The sequence below is a fragment of the Bombina bombina genome, chromosome 10, assembly GCF_027579735.1.
Source record: "Bombina bombina isolate aBomBom1 chromosome 10, aBomBom1.pri, whole genome shotgun sequence".
In the NCBI taxonomy this organism is placed as follows: Eukaryota; Metazoa; Chordata; class Amphibia; order Anura; family Bombinatoridae; genus Bombina; species Bombina bombina.
Window position 1 is genome coordinate 95,221,707 of NC_069508.1, and position 15,000 is coordinate 95,236,706.

General features: G+C 39.0%; 1 protein-coding gene across 1 annotated transcript in view; it reads right to left on the reverse strand.

Annotated features, from left to right (window-relative positions):
• Positions 1 to 15,000, reverse strand: part of LOC128640817 (mucolipin-3) — a 172,905-nt gene that overhangs the window by 89,515 nt on the left and 68,390 nt on the right. Inside the window, exon 6 of the mRNA XM_053693242.1 lies at positions 4,079 to 4,178. Within this exon, the coding sequence (XP_053549217.1) occupies positions 4,079 to 4,178 (100 nt within the window). The remainder of the gene's footprint in view (positions 1 to 4,078; positions 4,179 to 15,000) is intronic.

Here is a 15,000-nt window from a genome sequence, read left to right on the forward strand (position 1 = left end):
TATTGTTTTTTTTTTACAGGCAAAAGAGCTGATTACTTTGGGAAATGCCCCGCAAAAAGCCCTTTTAAGGGCTGGTAAAAGAGCTGGTTAATTTTTAATTTTGAATAGGGTAGGGCATTTTATTATTTTGGGGGGCTTTATTATTTTATTAGGAGGCTTAGAATAGGTGTAATTAGCTTAAAATTCTTGTAATCTTTTTTTATTTTTTGTAATTTAGTGGGGGTTTTTTTGTAATTTAGTTTAGTGAATTTAATTGTATTTTAGTTTAGATATTTGTAGTTTATTTAATTTATTGATAGTGTAGGTGTATTTGTAACTTAGGTTAGGATTTATTTTACAGGTAAATTGGTAATTATTTTAACAAGGTAGCTATTAAATAGTTATTAACTATTTAATAGCTATTGTACCTAGTTAAAATAAATACCAAGTTACCTGTAAAATAAATATAAACCCTAAAATAGCTACAATGTAATTATTAATTATATTGTAGCTATCTTAGGGTTTATTTTATAGGTAAGTATTTAGATTTAAATAGGAATATTTTAATTAATAATATTAATTAGATTTATTTTAATAAGAATTTAGTTAGGGGTGTTAGAGTTAGATAGGGTTATTATACTTAATATATATATAATATAATAACTATATTAACTATATTAACCCTAATATAATTAGGGTTAATATAGTTAATATAGGTGGCGGCGGTGTAGGGGGATTAGATTAGGGGTTAATGTATTTAATATAGGTGGTGTAGGGGGATTAGATTAGGGGGTAATACATTTATAATAGGTGGCGGCGGTGTAGGGGGATTTAGATTAGAGGCAAAAGAGCTGATTACTTTGTGACAATGCCCCGCAAAAAGCCCTTTTAAGGGCTGGTAAAAGAGCTGATTACTTTAGGGCAATGGCCCGCAAAAAGCCCCTTTCAGGGCTATTTGTAGGGTTAGACTTAGGTTTAGTGGTAGGGATATTTTAGTATTTTAGGGGTTAATTAATTTAATATAGGTGGCGGCGGTGTAGGGGGATTAGATTAGGGGTTAATACATTTAATATAGCTGGCAGCGGTGTAGGGGGATTAGATTAGGGGTTAATGTATTTAATATAGCTGGCGGCGGGGTAGGGGGATTAGATTAGGGGTTAATAATTTTAATATAGCTGGCGGCGGGGTAGGAGCTCACATTAGGGGGTAGTTAATGTAGGTGGCGGTGGTGTAAGGGGCTCACATTAGGGGTTAGTTAATGTAGGTGGCGCTGGTTTAAGGGGCTCACATTAGGGAGTAGTTAATGTAGGTGGCGGCGGGGTCTGGGAGCAGCGGTTTAGGGGTTAATAACTTTATTAGGTGCGGTAGTTTAGGGGTTAATACATCTATTATTAGGAGAGTGAGGGGGGATAGCGGATAGAGGGGTATACATGTCTGGCTATGTTTGGGAGGCGTGTTAGACAGTACGGGAAATTTAATAACTTAGCCAGGTTTTGTAGGCGCCCGCAGTTTCTAAAGTGCCGTAAGTCACTGGCGACTCCAGAAATTTGTACTTACGCAGATTTCTGGACATCGCTGGTTTGTCAGACTTACGACACTTTAGCATCTGACGGCGCCGTATATGGGATAGCTTGAGTTGCGAGCTGAAACTACGGGTGGTGCAGGTTTCCATGCTTGCGCCGAAACCTGCGCCATATATCGGATCGCGCCCCTGAGCAGAATGCTCTCCCCAGCTATTCCCACCTCCTATAACCTCTGATCCAGTACCAGCACATTATTTAGCTTGCCTCAATACAAAAAGAAAGCAGCTCGATCCTTCTTTTCCTACAGAGCGCCACAGTTATGGAATGACCTCCTGCACACTTTCAAACCTTCCCCAATCCTTTAAGAGATCCCTCTCTACATATCTCAAAACAGAATGCACCTGTCATGGTTTATTATATATTTCCTACCTGTTCTATGTTAAATGTTTGCATACATTGTGTATTATTATTGTTTTTGTATTTTATTGTACCCTATTGTATCAATGCAATGTTTTGTGATCCCAGGACATACTTGAAAACAAGAGAAATCTCAATGTATCCTTCCTGGTAAAATATTTTATAAATAAATAAATATATATCCTATGTGTATCTGCACTCACAATTCAATCAGGTCATCAACCAGGGTGCCTAAGTCAGAATATCCACAGATTTCTTCAATAAAGGACTGCACTCGCTGGATTTAGATACAGTATAACATTATTTATTATATGGTCAACCATTACCATATAATAAATAATTTTATACTGTATCTAAATCCAGCGAGTGCCGTCCTATTTTACTGTGCAAACATTTTAGGAAAGTATAAAAAATGCTGTAAAGTACAAATGCTTTCAAAAATAGAAATGTTAATAGTTTATTTTTATCAATTAACAAAATGCAGTGATTGGACAGAAGAAAAATCTAAATCAAATCAATATTTTGTGTGACCCCCCTTTGCCTTCAAAACAGCACCAATTCTTCTAGGTATACTTGCACACAGATTTTAAGGAACTTGGCCAAAAGGGACAGTCAAGTCCAAAAAAAAACTTTCATGATTTAAATAGGGCATGTAATTTTAAACAACTTCCCAATTTACTTTTATCACCAATTTTGCTGTATTCTCTTGGTATTCTTAGTTAAAAGCTAAACCTAGGAGGTTCATATGCAAATTGCTTAGACCTTGAAGACTGCCTCTAATCTGAATGCATTTTGACCACTAGAGGGCATTAGTTCATGTGTTTTACATAGATAACATTGAGCTCATCTACGTGAAGTGACCTAGGAGTGAGTACTGATTAGCTAAAATGCAAGTCTGTCAAAAGAACTGAAATAAGGGGGCAGTCAGCAGAAGCTTAGATACAAGGCAATTACAGAGGTAAAAAGTGTATTATTATAACTGCGTTGGTTATGCAAAACTGGGGAATGGGTAATAAAGGGATTATCTTTCTTTTTAAACAACAAAACTTCTGGTGTTGACTGTCCCTTTAAGAAATTTTTTTTCACATCTGCCTAAACCTTATATATATATGTGTGTGTGTGTCTCACTGGTTTTGGAACAGCTATACACGAAGCTATACACGCAGAGTCCAGCGGCTATACATGCAGAGTCCAGCGGCTATACACGCAGAGCCCGGATACAGGGGACCACAGCACGGCATACATGGCACACACAAAAGAGTGACACGAAAAGTGGTGAGTGGGTGTGGCCATAGGCTGTTGTGGGCAAAGGTTGCTCTTGGGAATACCACTCCCACTAGTGTTTTACTGCTTATTGTGCATAGTATATTTCCATAGTGTGGTTAAACGTTTCCAAGGACTTATACTGTTATTACGGTTTAAGCTGCGTTTACACTCTGTATGGTAGATCAACGGAGGGTGTCTTTGAGAGAGGGAATTTTACCCTATCAAGGGGGGACTTTGTGATTGTGCTTATTACAATACCTCTTGAGTTTCGTCATACATATATATATATATACACACACATATACACATACATCTTTAAACATGTATATGTATATATCTCTATGTTAAAGCCCTTTGCAGCCTTTTTTTCTCTAACATCTGAGACCTCACATCTTGGAGCCCTTATAACCTTTTTGTGCATTTAAAAAAAAAATTTTTTATTAGATAGTGTTATTATGAGTGTAACTGTATTTTTAAAAATATTATTAATGTGTTTTGTGACACTTTTTTGACTGGCGTAACAATTAACCAGAGGTCTGAAGTCGCGGTAATCATTCTATCATAAATCGTGATTGAGCTCATGTGTTCGCATTTATTTTCAACTTGTAATACGCAAGCTCCTTCCGACGCATGCAAACAGCCATGAAAAAACTGATATCGCTTGTGCAAAACAGTAAGTGCACCACTCGTAATCTGGCCCATAGTTAACATCAGTTCCACAGCAGCAACGAACTACTGTGAGCTAGGTGAACACTTTTTAGTGAACCGATGACAAGAGGCATATTTGTGTACCCAGTACAGATGAGCTAGCAGTAGTACTTTTCTGTTAAATACCAAGGTATGCTTTTCAACAAATTAATCATGACTAAATCTACAAATCAGAGGGTACTTACTGGAACCAGACAAATGCCAGTCTTTACACTCCTGGATCAAAACATCAGTATCTAAGCTGATTTTAATTCTTCCACTGTGCGCTTGGTTATCAAATAATATCTGAGAGAGAGAAAGCAATTAAACATTCTTAAACAGCACATCATTATTAAAGGGACATAGAAATTATTTATATTTAATGCATCACTTTCAGCCCAGGTTAGTAAAATACAAAATTAAAAAATAAGAGGTGTATTTTTATAGAAAAATAAATGTATACCTAAAAGGGATACAAACGTCAAAATTAAACTTACTGGATTCATTAGAGCAAAAAAACAAACAACCTTTCAGATTCACTTACATCAAATTTACTTTGTTGAAGAGCATACCTATGTAGGTGCAGGTGCATGCACAAATTGTAAACTATCAGTGTTTCTCAACCGCGGCCCTCAAGTACCCTCAACAGTCCAGGCTTTCATTATAGCTGAACACAGATGAGCACAGGTGAAGTAATCAGCTGATCAGTAACCATGGTTACTAACCTGCTCTCACCCATCAGCTGATTATTTCACCTGTGCTCTAGTTCAGCTATAATAAAAACCTGGCCAGTTAGGGGTACTTGAGGGCTGCGGTTGAGAAACACTGCACTATATGAAAGCAGTGATTGCAAAAAAATGTGTAACAATATTATACATTGTTGCAAACACTGCTGCCTTTTATTTCTCAAAACATGTGCATGCTCCTGAGCATATCTCAATATACTGGAAAAAGGATAGGGTTAAATCCTATGAAATATGTATCACATTTTCTAGGTTCCTTCCTTATAGAAAGCAAATTAAAATGGTTACATTACATTGCCATTAAAGAGTCAGATATTTTTCTCTCTTAATTTTGATAGCTTTTTTCTATGTTTAGTATGAGGATTTTTTTAAAATAAACTAAAATAGTATGTTGATGCTTTAACCCTTTGAGTGCTAATGACGGCTCTGAGCCGTCACAGAGTTTCCCACTCTGGTGCTAATGATGGCTCAGAGCCTTCGCTAGCACTCTCCCACCTTGAGGGAGATCTGGGGGCTCCCACCGCTCCTACCCCGGCGATCGTGCCTGTATAGTGACATGCATCGCCGGGGCTTCCTGTTTTGCGTGGTGACGTCACGCGCAATAACGTGATGACGTCACAGCGCAACTTTATTTATACTTAACAATGTTAAGTAAAGGAGCAGGGGGCATGCTGCTTAGAAGCCTGTATCTCAGGCATCTACGCAGCTACAGACCCCCAAGACCCACCATTGGAAAGGTAATTGCCTAACCTTCCAAACAGTGTAAGTATTGGGGGTCTGAAAATAAAAATAACAATTTTTTAAAAAAAATGTTAAATATCTTAGCACCCAGGTGGGAAAGTGCTTAGCACTCAAAGGGTTAATCTAGCTGTTCTCAATAATAGATTACTAAATACTCCAACTGACAGTAGTGATGTGTGACCCAAGTTAAAGTTGTTGTATTAGAATGTCCATTTGAAAATATAAACCTAGGTTTAGATTACAAGTTGAGCGCTAATCGCTATTGATAGTGCAGGGTACGCTATCAATATCATGGCCTGCACTCCGAATAATGCACAATCTGGTGTTACAAGTAAATGGTTAAAAAGAATTACCAGATAATGTTTAGCGAGGCCGACATCTCTTTTGGGCACCCGACATTTTCAATGGATTAATCATCACTCATATTACAAGTTGTGAAAAAATGTAGTGCGACTTGAGACCTTGGCCTCTAGTTATCAAGCTCCGTACGTACCTGCCTTCGCCGGCCCCAATACGATTGCCTAAGCTCGCCTCACATTGCCGCCGCGGACCTGAATACGTTCGCCAAAGTTATCAATAAAGCTGTCAAAAAGGCGCGCACCAAGTACGGGGCGATGAGCAGCGGACTGTGATAGTTATCACTCATCCGATCTCGCTGCTCTTCAGCTTTTTTACAGCTTTATTGATACCCCTGTCACTAAGCACCCACACTATACTATACTGTTCTACCCCCTATACCGCCGCCCCCGGAGGCCCCCGCAACTAAATAAAGTTATTAACCCCTAAACCGCCATTCCTAGCCCCCGCCGCAACTATAATAAATATATTAACCCCTAAACCGCCGCTCCCGGACCCCGCCGCAACCATAATAAATGTATTAACCCCTAAACCGCCGCTCCCAGACCCCTCTGCCACCTACATAATACCTATTAACCCCTATTCTGCCCCCCCTATACCGCCGCCACCTATAATAAATTTATTAACCTCTATCCTGCCCCCCTATACCGCCGCCACCTATATTAAACTTTTTAACCCCTATCCTGCCCCCCCTATACCGTCGCCACCTATAATAAATGTATTAACCCCTATCCTGCCCCCCCTATACCGCCGCCATCTATATTAAACTAATTAACCCCTAAACCTAAGTCTAACACTAACCCTAACACCCCCCTAACTTAAATATTATTTTAATAAATCTAAATAAAAATTACTCTTATAAACTAAATTAATCCTATTTAAAACTAAATACTTACCTATAAAATAAACCCTAATATAGCTACAATATAACTAATAATTATATTGTAGCTATTTTAGGATTTATTTTTATTTTACAGGCAAATTTAAATTTATTTTAACTAGGTACAATAGATATTAAATAGTTATTAACTATTTAATAACTACCTAGATAAAATAAAAATAAATTTACCTTTAAAATAAAAACTAACCTAAGTTACAATTACACCTAACACTACACTATCATTAAATAAATTATTCCTATTTAAAACTAAATACTTACCTGTAAAATAAATCTTAGGATTTATATTTATTTTACAGGCAACTTTGTATTTATTTTAAATACAAAATTACCTGTAAAATAAAAGGTAACCTAAGTTACAATTAAACCTAACACTACACTATGATTAAATTAATTAAATTACTAGCCAATACCTACAATTAAATACAATTAAATAAACTAAACTAAATTACAAAAAACCCCCACTAAATTACAGAAAATAAAAAAATATTAAAAGTATTTTAAACTAATTACACCTAATCTAAGCCCCCTAATAAAATAATAATAAAAAAATAATAATAAAAGTCCCTACCTTATTCTACATTAAAATGTAATCAGCTCTTTTACCAGCCCTTAAAAGGGCTTTTTGCGGGGCATGCCCCAAAGTAATCAGCTCTTTTGCCTGAAAAAAAAATACAACCCCCCAACATTAAAACCCACCACCCACATACCCCTACTCTAACCCACCCAAACCCCCCTTAAAAAAACCTAACACTAACCCCCTGAAGATCTCCCTACCTTGAGTCGTCTTCACCCAGCCGGGCCGAAGTCTTCATCCGATGGGGCAGAAGAGGACATCCAGACCGACAGAAATCTTCATCCTATCCGGGCAGAAGAGGACATCCGGACCGGCAGACATCTTCATCCAAGCGGCATCTTCTATCTTCATCCATCCGACGAGGAGCGGCTCCATCTTCAAGACCTCCGGCGCGGAACATCCTTCTCCACCAACGACTACCCGACGAATGAAGGTTCCTTTAAGTGATGTCATCCAAGATGGCGTCCCTCGAATTCCGATTGGCTGATAGGATTCTATCAGTCAATCGGAATTAAGGTAGGAAAAAATCTGATTGGCTGATGCAATCAGCCAATCAGATTGAAGTTCAAACCGATTGGCTGATCTAATGAGCCAATCGGATTGAACTTCAATCTCCAGGGCGGCGGATTGAAAACCAGGTACGCTGGGCCGGAAAAGTGCCGAGCGTACCTGGTAGTCATTTGATAACTTCCAAAAGTAGTCAGATTGTGCCGAACTTGTGTTCGGAACATCTGGAGTGACGTAAGAATCGATCTGTGTCAGACTGAGTCCGGCGGATCGAAGCTTACGTCACTATATTCTACTTTTGTCGGTGTGTAGGGCTTGATAACTTAGGCGAATCAGCCACGCCACAAATACGCTGCGGAATTCCAGCGTATTTGAGGTTGACGGCTTGATAACTAGAGGCCCTGGTGTCAAGTGTTAGGGCTACAATAAAAGTATAAAGAAGTGTAGCATTTTAAAATAAAGTATTAAACTTATATATACATACAGTGCCCTCCACTAATATTGGCACCCTTGGTAAATATGAGCAAAGAAGGCTGTGAAAATTTGTCTTTATTGTTTAAACGTTTGATCTTTTGTTAAAAAAATACACAAAAATACTCTACTCTCATGGATATCAAACAATTGCAAACACAACACAGGTTTATCCAAAAAAAAACTAAATTTGTGTGGCACAATTTTGGCACCCCTATGAATTCATATGAGAAAAATATATTTGAAATATATTCCCATTGATTTACTTCTTTTTTTTAATATATATAAATTTTTATTGAGGTTGAAAAATAAGTACAACAAGCAGTTTATATCACAGAGTTACAAACATATAAGAAGTGAAATCACTGTCATGAACATAATCTTCACATAAAGACTTGTCAGACAAGGAAAACGCATATTGCCTAGGAAAGCTAAATAAAAAGTAAACCTCATATTTTCTATTACGGTGCAACCCCTTAAAACATAGTGAGATATAAGATGAAGTAATTTCCCCCAAAAACGTAGGGAGACCTCTTGCAGACCTCCTGAACTAGATTGATGGAAGAATGTGGGACTTTGATGCAAAACAAATTGTATAAGGGACAATAATGGCTTGGTACAAAGAGCAAGTACATAGCAGGCTAGATAGTTATTACCATTTAGGGAAATGCTAAGGGACAGGGGGATATATAGAGAAACGTTTGTTAAGATTACTCCATGACTTGCTGGGGGGTTATCGCTTCAGTCTGAGTGCTGTTCTGGAGTGGATACAACTGAGTGAGCACTGATACACCTCTAAATTTATGCGTAAAGCTTTACTCCCCTCTAGCGGAACAGCTTGGTGCCTATGTATAGTCCTAAAGTGGTATTTCAGAATGCATCATCTTGGTGGGAGTTTTCATGCATCTTCACAAAACATTACCAGTAAACATACATAGGTATAGGCGTTAGAATTCTAACGAGCTGTCACACTAGTCTATAAGATAACCACAGAGTAAAACTCTAAAACATATAGTAACCATAATATATAGTTGTATCCATGGGGATGCAAGGAAAGTTTACACTTTCATGCTAATTGCTAAAAAAAAAAGTTGATACACAATGTAGGTAAAGTGCTCATGCACATTCTAATAATTGCCAGGGCCGATGGTAGGAGAAACTTCAGGTATGTAATTGATGGTATGAATCTCAGCTATATAAAACAATTAATCCTGAAACTGAGAGAGTATTGATACTCTTTCAAATGTATACAGTGGGGAAAAAAAGTATTTAGTCAGCCACCAATTGTGCAAGTTCTCCCACTTAAGAAGATGAGAGAGGCCTGTTTCATCATAGGTATACCTCAACTATGAGAGACAAAATGTGGAAACAAATCCAGACAATCACATTGTCTGATTTGGAAAGAATTTATTTGCAAATTATGGTGGAAAATAAGTATTTGGTCACCTACAAACAAGCAAGATTTCTGGCTCTCACATACCTGTATCTTCTTCTTTAAGAGGCTCCTCTGTCTTCCACTCATTACCTGTATTAATGGCACCTGTTTGAACGTGTTATCAGTATAAAAGACTCCTGTCCACAACCTCAAACTGTCACACTCCAAACTCCACTATGGTGAAGACCAAAGAGCTGTCGAAGGACACCAGAAACAAAATTGTAGACCTGCACCAGGCTGGGAAGACTTAATCTGCAATAGGCAAGCAGCTTGGTGTGAAGAAATCAACTGTTGGAGCAATAATTAGAAAATGGAAGACATACAAGACCACTGATAATCTCCCTCGATCTGGGGCTCCACGCAAGATCTCACTCTGTGGGGTCAAAATGATCACATGAACGGTGAGCAAACATCCCAGAACCACACGGGGGCCTAGTGAATGACCTGCAGAGAGCTGGACCAACGTAACAGAGGCTACCATCAGTTACACACTACGCTGCCAGGGACACAGATCCTGCAGTGCCAGACGTGTCCCCCTGCTTAAGCCAGTACATGTCCGCGCCTGTCTGAAGTATGCTAGAGAGCATTTGGATGATCCAGAAGCAGATTGGGAGAATGTCATATGGTCAGATGAAACCAAAGTAGAACTGTTTGGTAGAAACACAACTTGTCGTGTTTGGAGGAGAGAGAACACCATACCTACTGTGAAGCATGGGGGTGGCAACATCATGCTTTGGGGCTGTTTCTCTGCAAACGGAACAGGATGACTGATCCGTGTACATGAAAGAATGAATGGGGCCATGTATCGTGAGATTTTGAGTGCAAACCTCCTTCCATCAGCAAGGGCATTGAAGATGAAACGTGGCTGGGTCTTTCAGCATGACAATGATCCCAAACACACCACCCGGGCAACGAAGGAGTGGCTTCGTAAGAAGCATTTCAAGGTCCTGGAGTGGCCTAGCCAGTCTCCATATCTCAACCCCATAGAAAACCTTTGGAGGGAGTTGAAAGTCCGTGTTGCCCAACGACAGCCCCAAAACATCACTGCTCTAGAGGAGATCTGCATGTAGGAATGGGCCAACATACCAGCAACTGTGTGTGACAACCTTGTGAAGACTTACAGAAAACGTTTGACCTCTGTCATTGCCAACAAAGGATATATAACAAAGTATTGAGATGAACTTTTGATATTGACCAAATACTTATTTTCCACCATAATTTGCAAATAAATTCTTTCCAATTCAGACAATGTGATTGTCTGGATTTGTTTCCACATTTTGTCTCTCATAGTTGAGGTATACCAATGATGAAAATTACAGGCCTATCTCATCTTCTTAAGTGGGAGAACTTGCACAATTGGTGGCTGACTCAATACTTTTTTCCCCCACTGTATGTAAACCTTTACTCCCCTCTAGTGGAGAAGCCTGGTATCTATAAATCAACATAGTAATATTTCAGAATGCATCATCTTGGTAGGAATATATCTTTCATGTAATTTAACAAAGCAATAACAATGGACATACATAGGTATGGGTGTTGAAGTTGTATCAAAATGACACATAGATCTGTAATGTATACACAGAGGAAAACTCTAAAACATATAGCAACCACCACACATAGATGTGTTCATGTAGAGGGCATGTAAAAGACTAATATATTCAATCCTCTATTTAACTGAACCTGGAATAGTGAACGTCTGTCCCATATTTTACACTTACATACTAAGAAATAAAAAAAGTTCATATGCAAATTAAGCGCTCATATACCCTCCAATATTTGTCAGGGCCACTGATAGGAAAAACTTCATGCATGAAGTTGGTGGTATGATTCTTAGCTATATAATACAGTTAAGCCTGAGACCTCAGCCATGCTACCCCAAACCCAGGCCATATATCTGAAATATAAACAGATACTCAATGTTTCAGACCCAGAGGATATGTGGATGTGTCTCTAAAGGTAAACATAACTCCAAGGTAAAAAGTCTCAGTAGCAGATATGAATATATAGGAGAACAGCCCCTCAGGTAATCTGGAACAAACAGAGAGATAGTGAAAGATATAACTATTGTAAAATATAGTGAAAGATATAACTATTGTAAAATATCCTGAGCGTGTTAACAAGCTTTTGTACATTATATATAGGAATAGTTCAGCCGATACCTGCTTTAACGGCTCTGGAAGTATACCAATGTTCTACCCTCACTGTCAAATAGAACCGAGATCTGGCGGACAAATTTCTAGGGAGTCTGGGCCCTGCTGCTTGCCACAACGATGCTTCTGTCATGTGGAGTGGAGGTAAGGCGTCGTCTCTCGGATTCCTAGGCAAATTAAGTGGGCTACCTCAGTCAGACATCCCGGCCAGTATTTTCAGAGGTAGAGGTGTAGCAAGAACGGTTCTCCGTTCCACTGCAACAGCCGTTTCTGCATCCCGGGGATACCGAAGAACGGCCCTCCTCACAGCCGGCCCGGATTCAATCTCTGCCTCTGACTTTGCTTCTGATATATTCCACTCCCATGTGGTGACGGGTCCGGTAGACCTCAGCAATTCTCCCGAAGGCACATGTCTCCCCATCTGGGGGTATTGTGGAGGCGGAATTCCCCTTAGGGATGAGCGGGTTAGTTCCCCCCGCCGGTGAGGGACGGGGCCTCCAATACACCCGTTCCCACCTTGTATGGTATAGGATCACCCGGTACTGTCGGACTTGTGTGTTCCAATTTCACCCGCTTATCGTTATGGGCAGTTGTCAGGATAGCACTTATCCCTTGTTCTAGGCTCTGAAAATGTTTCTCAAGGAGCCGGGTCACTGTCAGCTCCCATCTGCGTAGACCCTCCATTTTGAAATAAGTGATAGCCGGGCTATCAGGCAACAGAGTCCCAAATTACTTTTTAGTATATTGGAACAATCCTGTTACAGGATTGCTTAACCCCAGAGTTTGGGGGTGGGGGTAATTGTGTGGCAGCCCCAGACCTATGATTCATGACTCACACAGACTCTGGATAGTGAGATCCATTCTTTACTTGACCTTGGTAGTTGCAAAATGGCTGAAAGGCCTGAGGAGATTTGTGTCTCACAGCTGTCTCAGAGAACATAGGCTAGGACGCAGTCGGAACATCCACTCTTAGCATTTGTCGGATCTCAGTGAAACAGATGAGCACTAGAGAATAAAATATTGTAGATTTTCTGCAGAAAAACGATACAAAATCTATCTGATATCAGGAGCTTCACACAGACGCGTCCTACCGCACTGAGAGCAGGCTCCGCCCCCCGATTTTTAACATTTTTTAGTACACTTGGGTGACTAGGAACAGGAATTTGTTCAACCATGACTTCCTGTTTTACAATGGGTAAGACTAAGGAATATAGCTGTGATGTGCGGCAAAAGGTTTTTGAGCTGTGGGAAGTGGCTATAAGAAAATAGCAAAAGCATTGGAAATGCCCATTTCCACCATCAGGGTAATAATTAAGAAGTTTCAATCAACTGGAAATGTTATGAATCAACCTGGAAGAGGACACCTGTCTATATTGTCTCAACACACTGTAAAAAGGATGGCTTGAGTGGCTAAAATATCTCCAAGGATTATAGCTGGAGAAAGGACCGGACTGGGAACAAAAATAGGCATTTAAAGGCAGAGCAGCCCACATAAGTTAGACCTCTGTCAGCTAAGTAGCCACAATAGACCAGAACTCTCATTCTGCGGCACCTCTGCTTAACAGCCAGGCAAAAAAATGTACTTTCTGCTTTACAAAATAAGCAGATTGTAACAGCTTTCCGATTGTTACCCATATTAAGAGAGAGTGGGGCCTCTATATAGCAGCAAGGCTTACATAAAAGTCCGGCCCACCGGGCATTTGCCCTGTATGCCCCATGGCCAGTCTAGGCCTGGGAGAATTGTAGAAGTTACTTGCGTCTTGGGATCAAAAAGTCTCCAAAACTACAATCCGACGTCACCTACATCACCACAACTTATTTGGAATGGTTTAAAAAAAAAAAAAAAGATCTACTCTCATCCAAAAACAAACTCGTCTTCAGTTTGACAGACACTACTGGAACTTCAAATGGGATCTGCTTGTTTGGCGCACACAGAGAGGTAGCCATATAGCAAAGTGCCTCATGCCCACGGTTAAATATGGGTAAATATTTTAGGGGTGTTGTTATGCCAGTGGACCTGGATATTTTGTTAGGATACATGGCACCATGAACTCTATCAAATATCGACATATATTAAATGAACAACTGACTACTTCTGCCAGAAATCTTAAAAAGGACCATGGATGGATATACCAGCAGGACAATGTTCCAAAACATACATCAAAATCAACAGAAAAATGTTTTACTGACCACAAAATCAAGGTCCTGCCATGGCCATTCCAGTCCCCTGACTCGAAGCCCATAGAAAACCTGTGGGGTAAACTGAATAGGAGAGTCCACCAGCGTCAACCTTGAAATTTTAAGGATCTGAAAAGATTCTGTATGGAGGAATGGTCTCAGATCCCTTGCAATGTATTCTCCAACTTCATCAGGCATTATAGGAGAAGACTCAGAGCTGTTATCTTGGCAAAGGGAGGTAGCACAAAGTATTGACTATAATGGTGCCAATAATTGTGCCACACATGTTGTGTTTGCAATAATATCATATACATGAGAGCAGATTATTTTTGTGTATTTTTTAAACAAAGGGATATGAAACCAATTTTTTTTATTTCATGATTCAAATAGAGCATGCAAACTTTCTAATAATAATCAATTTTTCTTCCTTCTCTTGGTATCTTTATGTGAAAAGCATGAATGTAAGCCAACAATCAGCAAGTGCTACTCAGATGCTAAACCAAAAATGGGCTGGCTCTTAAGCTTACATTCTTTGTTTATTCTAATAAAGATACCAAGAGAATGAAGAAAATTGATAATAGGGTTTCATATCACTTTAAACAATACAGACAATGTTTTCACACCATTCTTTGCTCATATTTACCAATGGTGCCAGTATTAGTGGAGGGCACTCTGCATATATAATATTTAAATGTAAAATACATGTTTATTATTGAAAAAAAATGTATGAAACGCGTGGGATTTCACAAAATCATATGTTATTTGAGGGATCTTGCTATTCAATCTATTCACCACAATGGTCTAGTCTATTGGGATATCTCTGTGAGTTTATATTGATTAATTTTGAATTTATATACTGGAAAATGATAACAGAAATAAATTCCAGGTTTTTTTGCTTTTTATGGTTATATACAATTTTAATAGTTTTTAACCTTGTAACCTTTACATACAGATTTAATTTTAATAATAAAAGTTAAGTTTTATTTTTTAACCTTCTCTCTTAGGATTCTTATATCCGATAGTATTGATAACAAAAGGTGTGTTAAAAGGGGCCTTTTATTTTTGGGATTC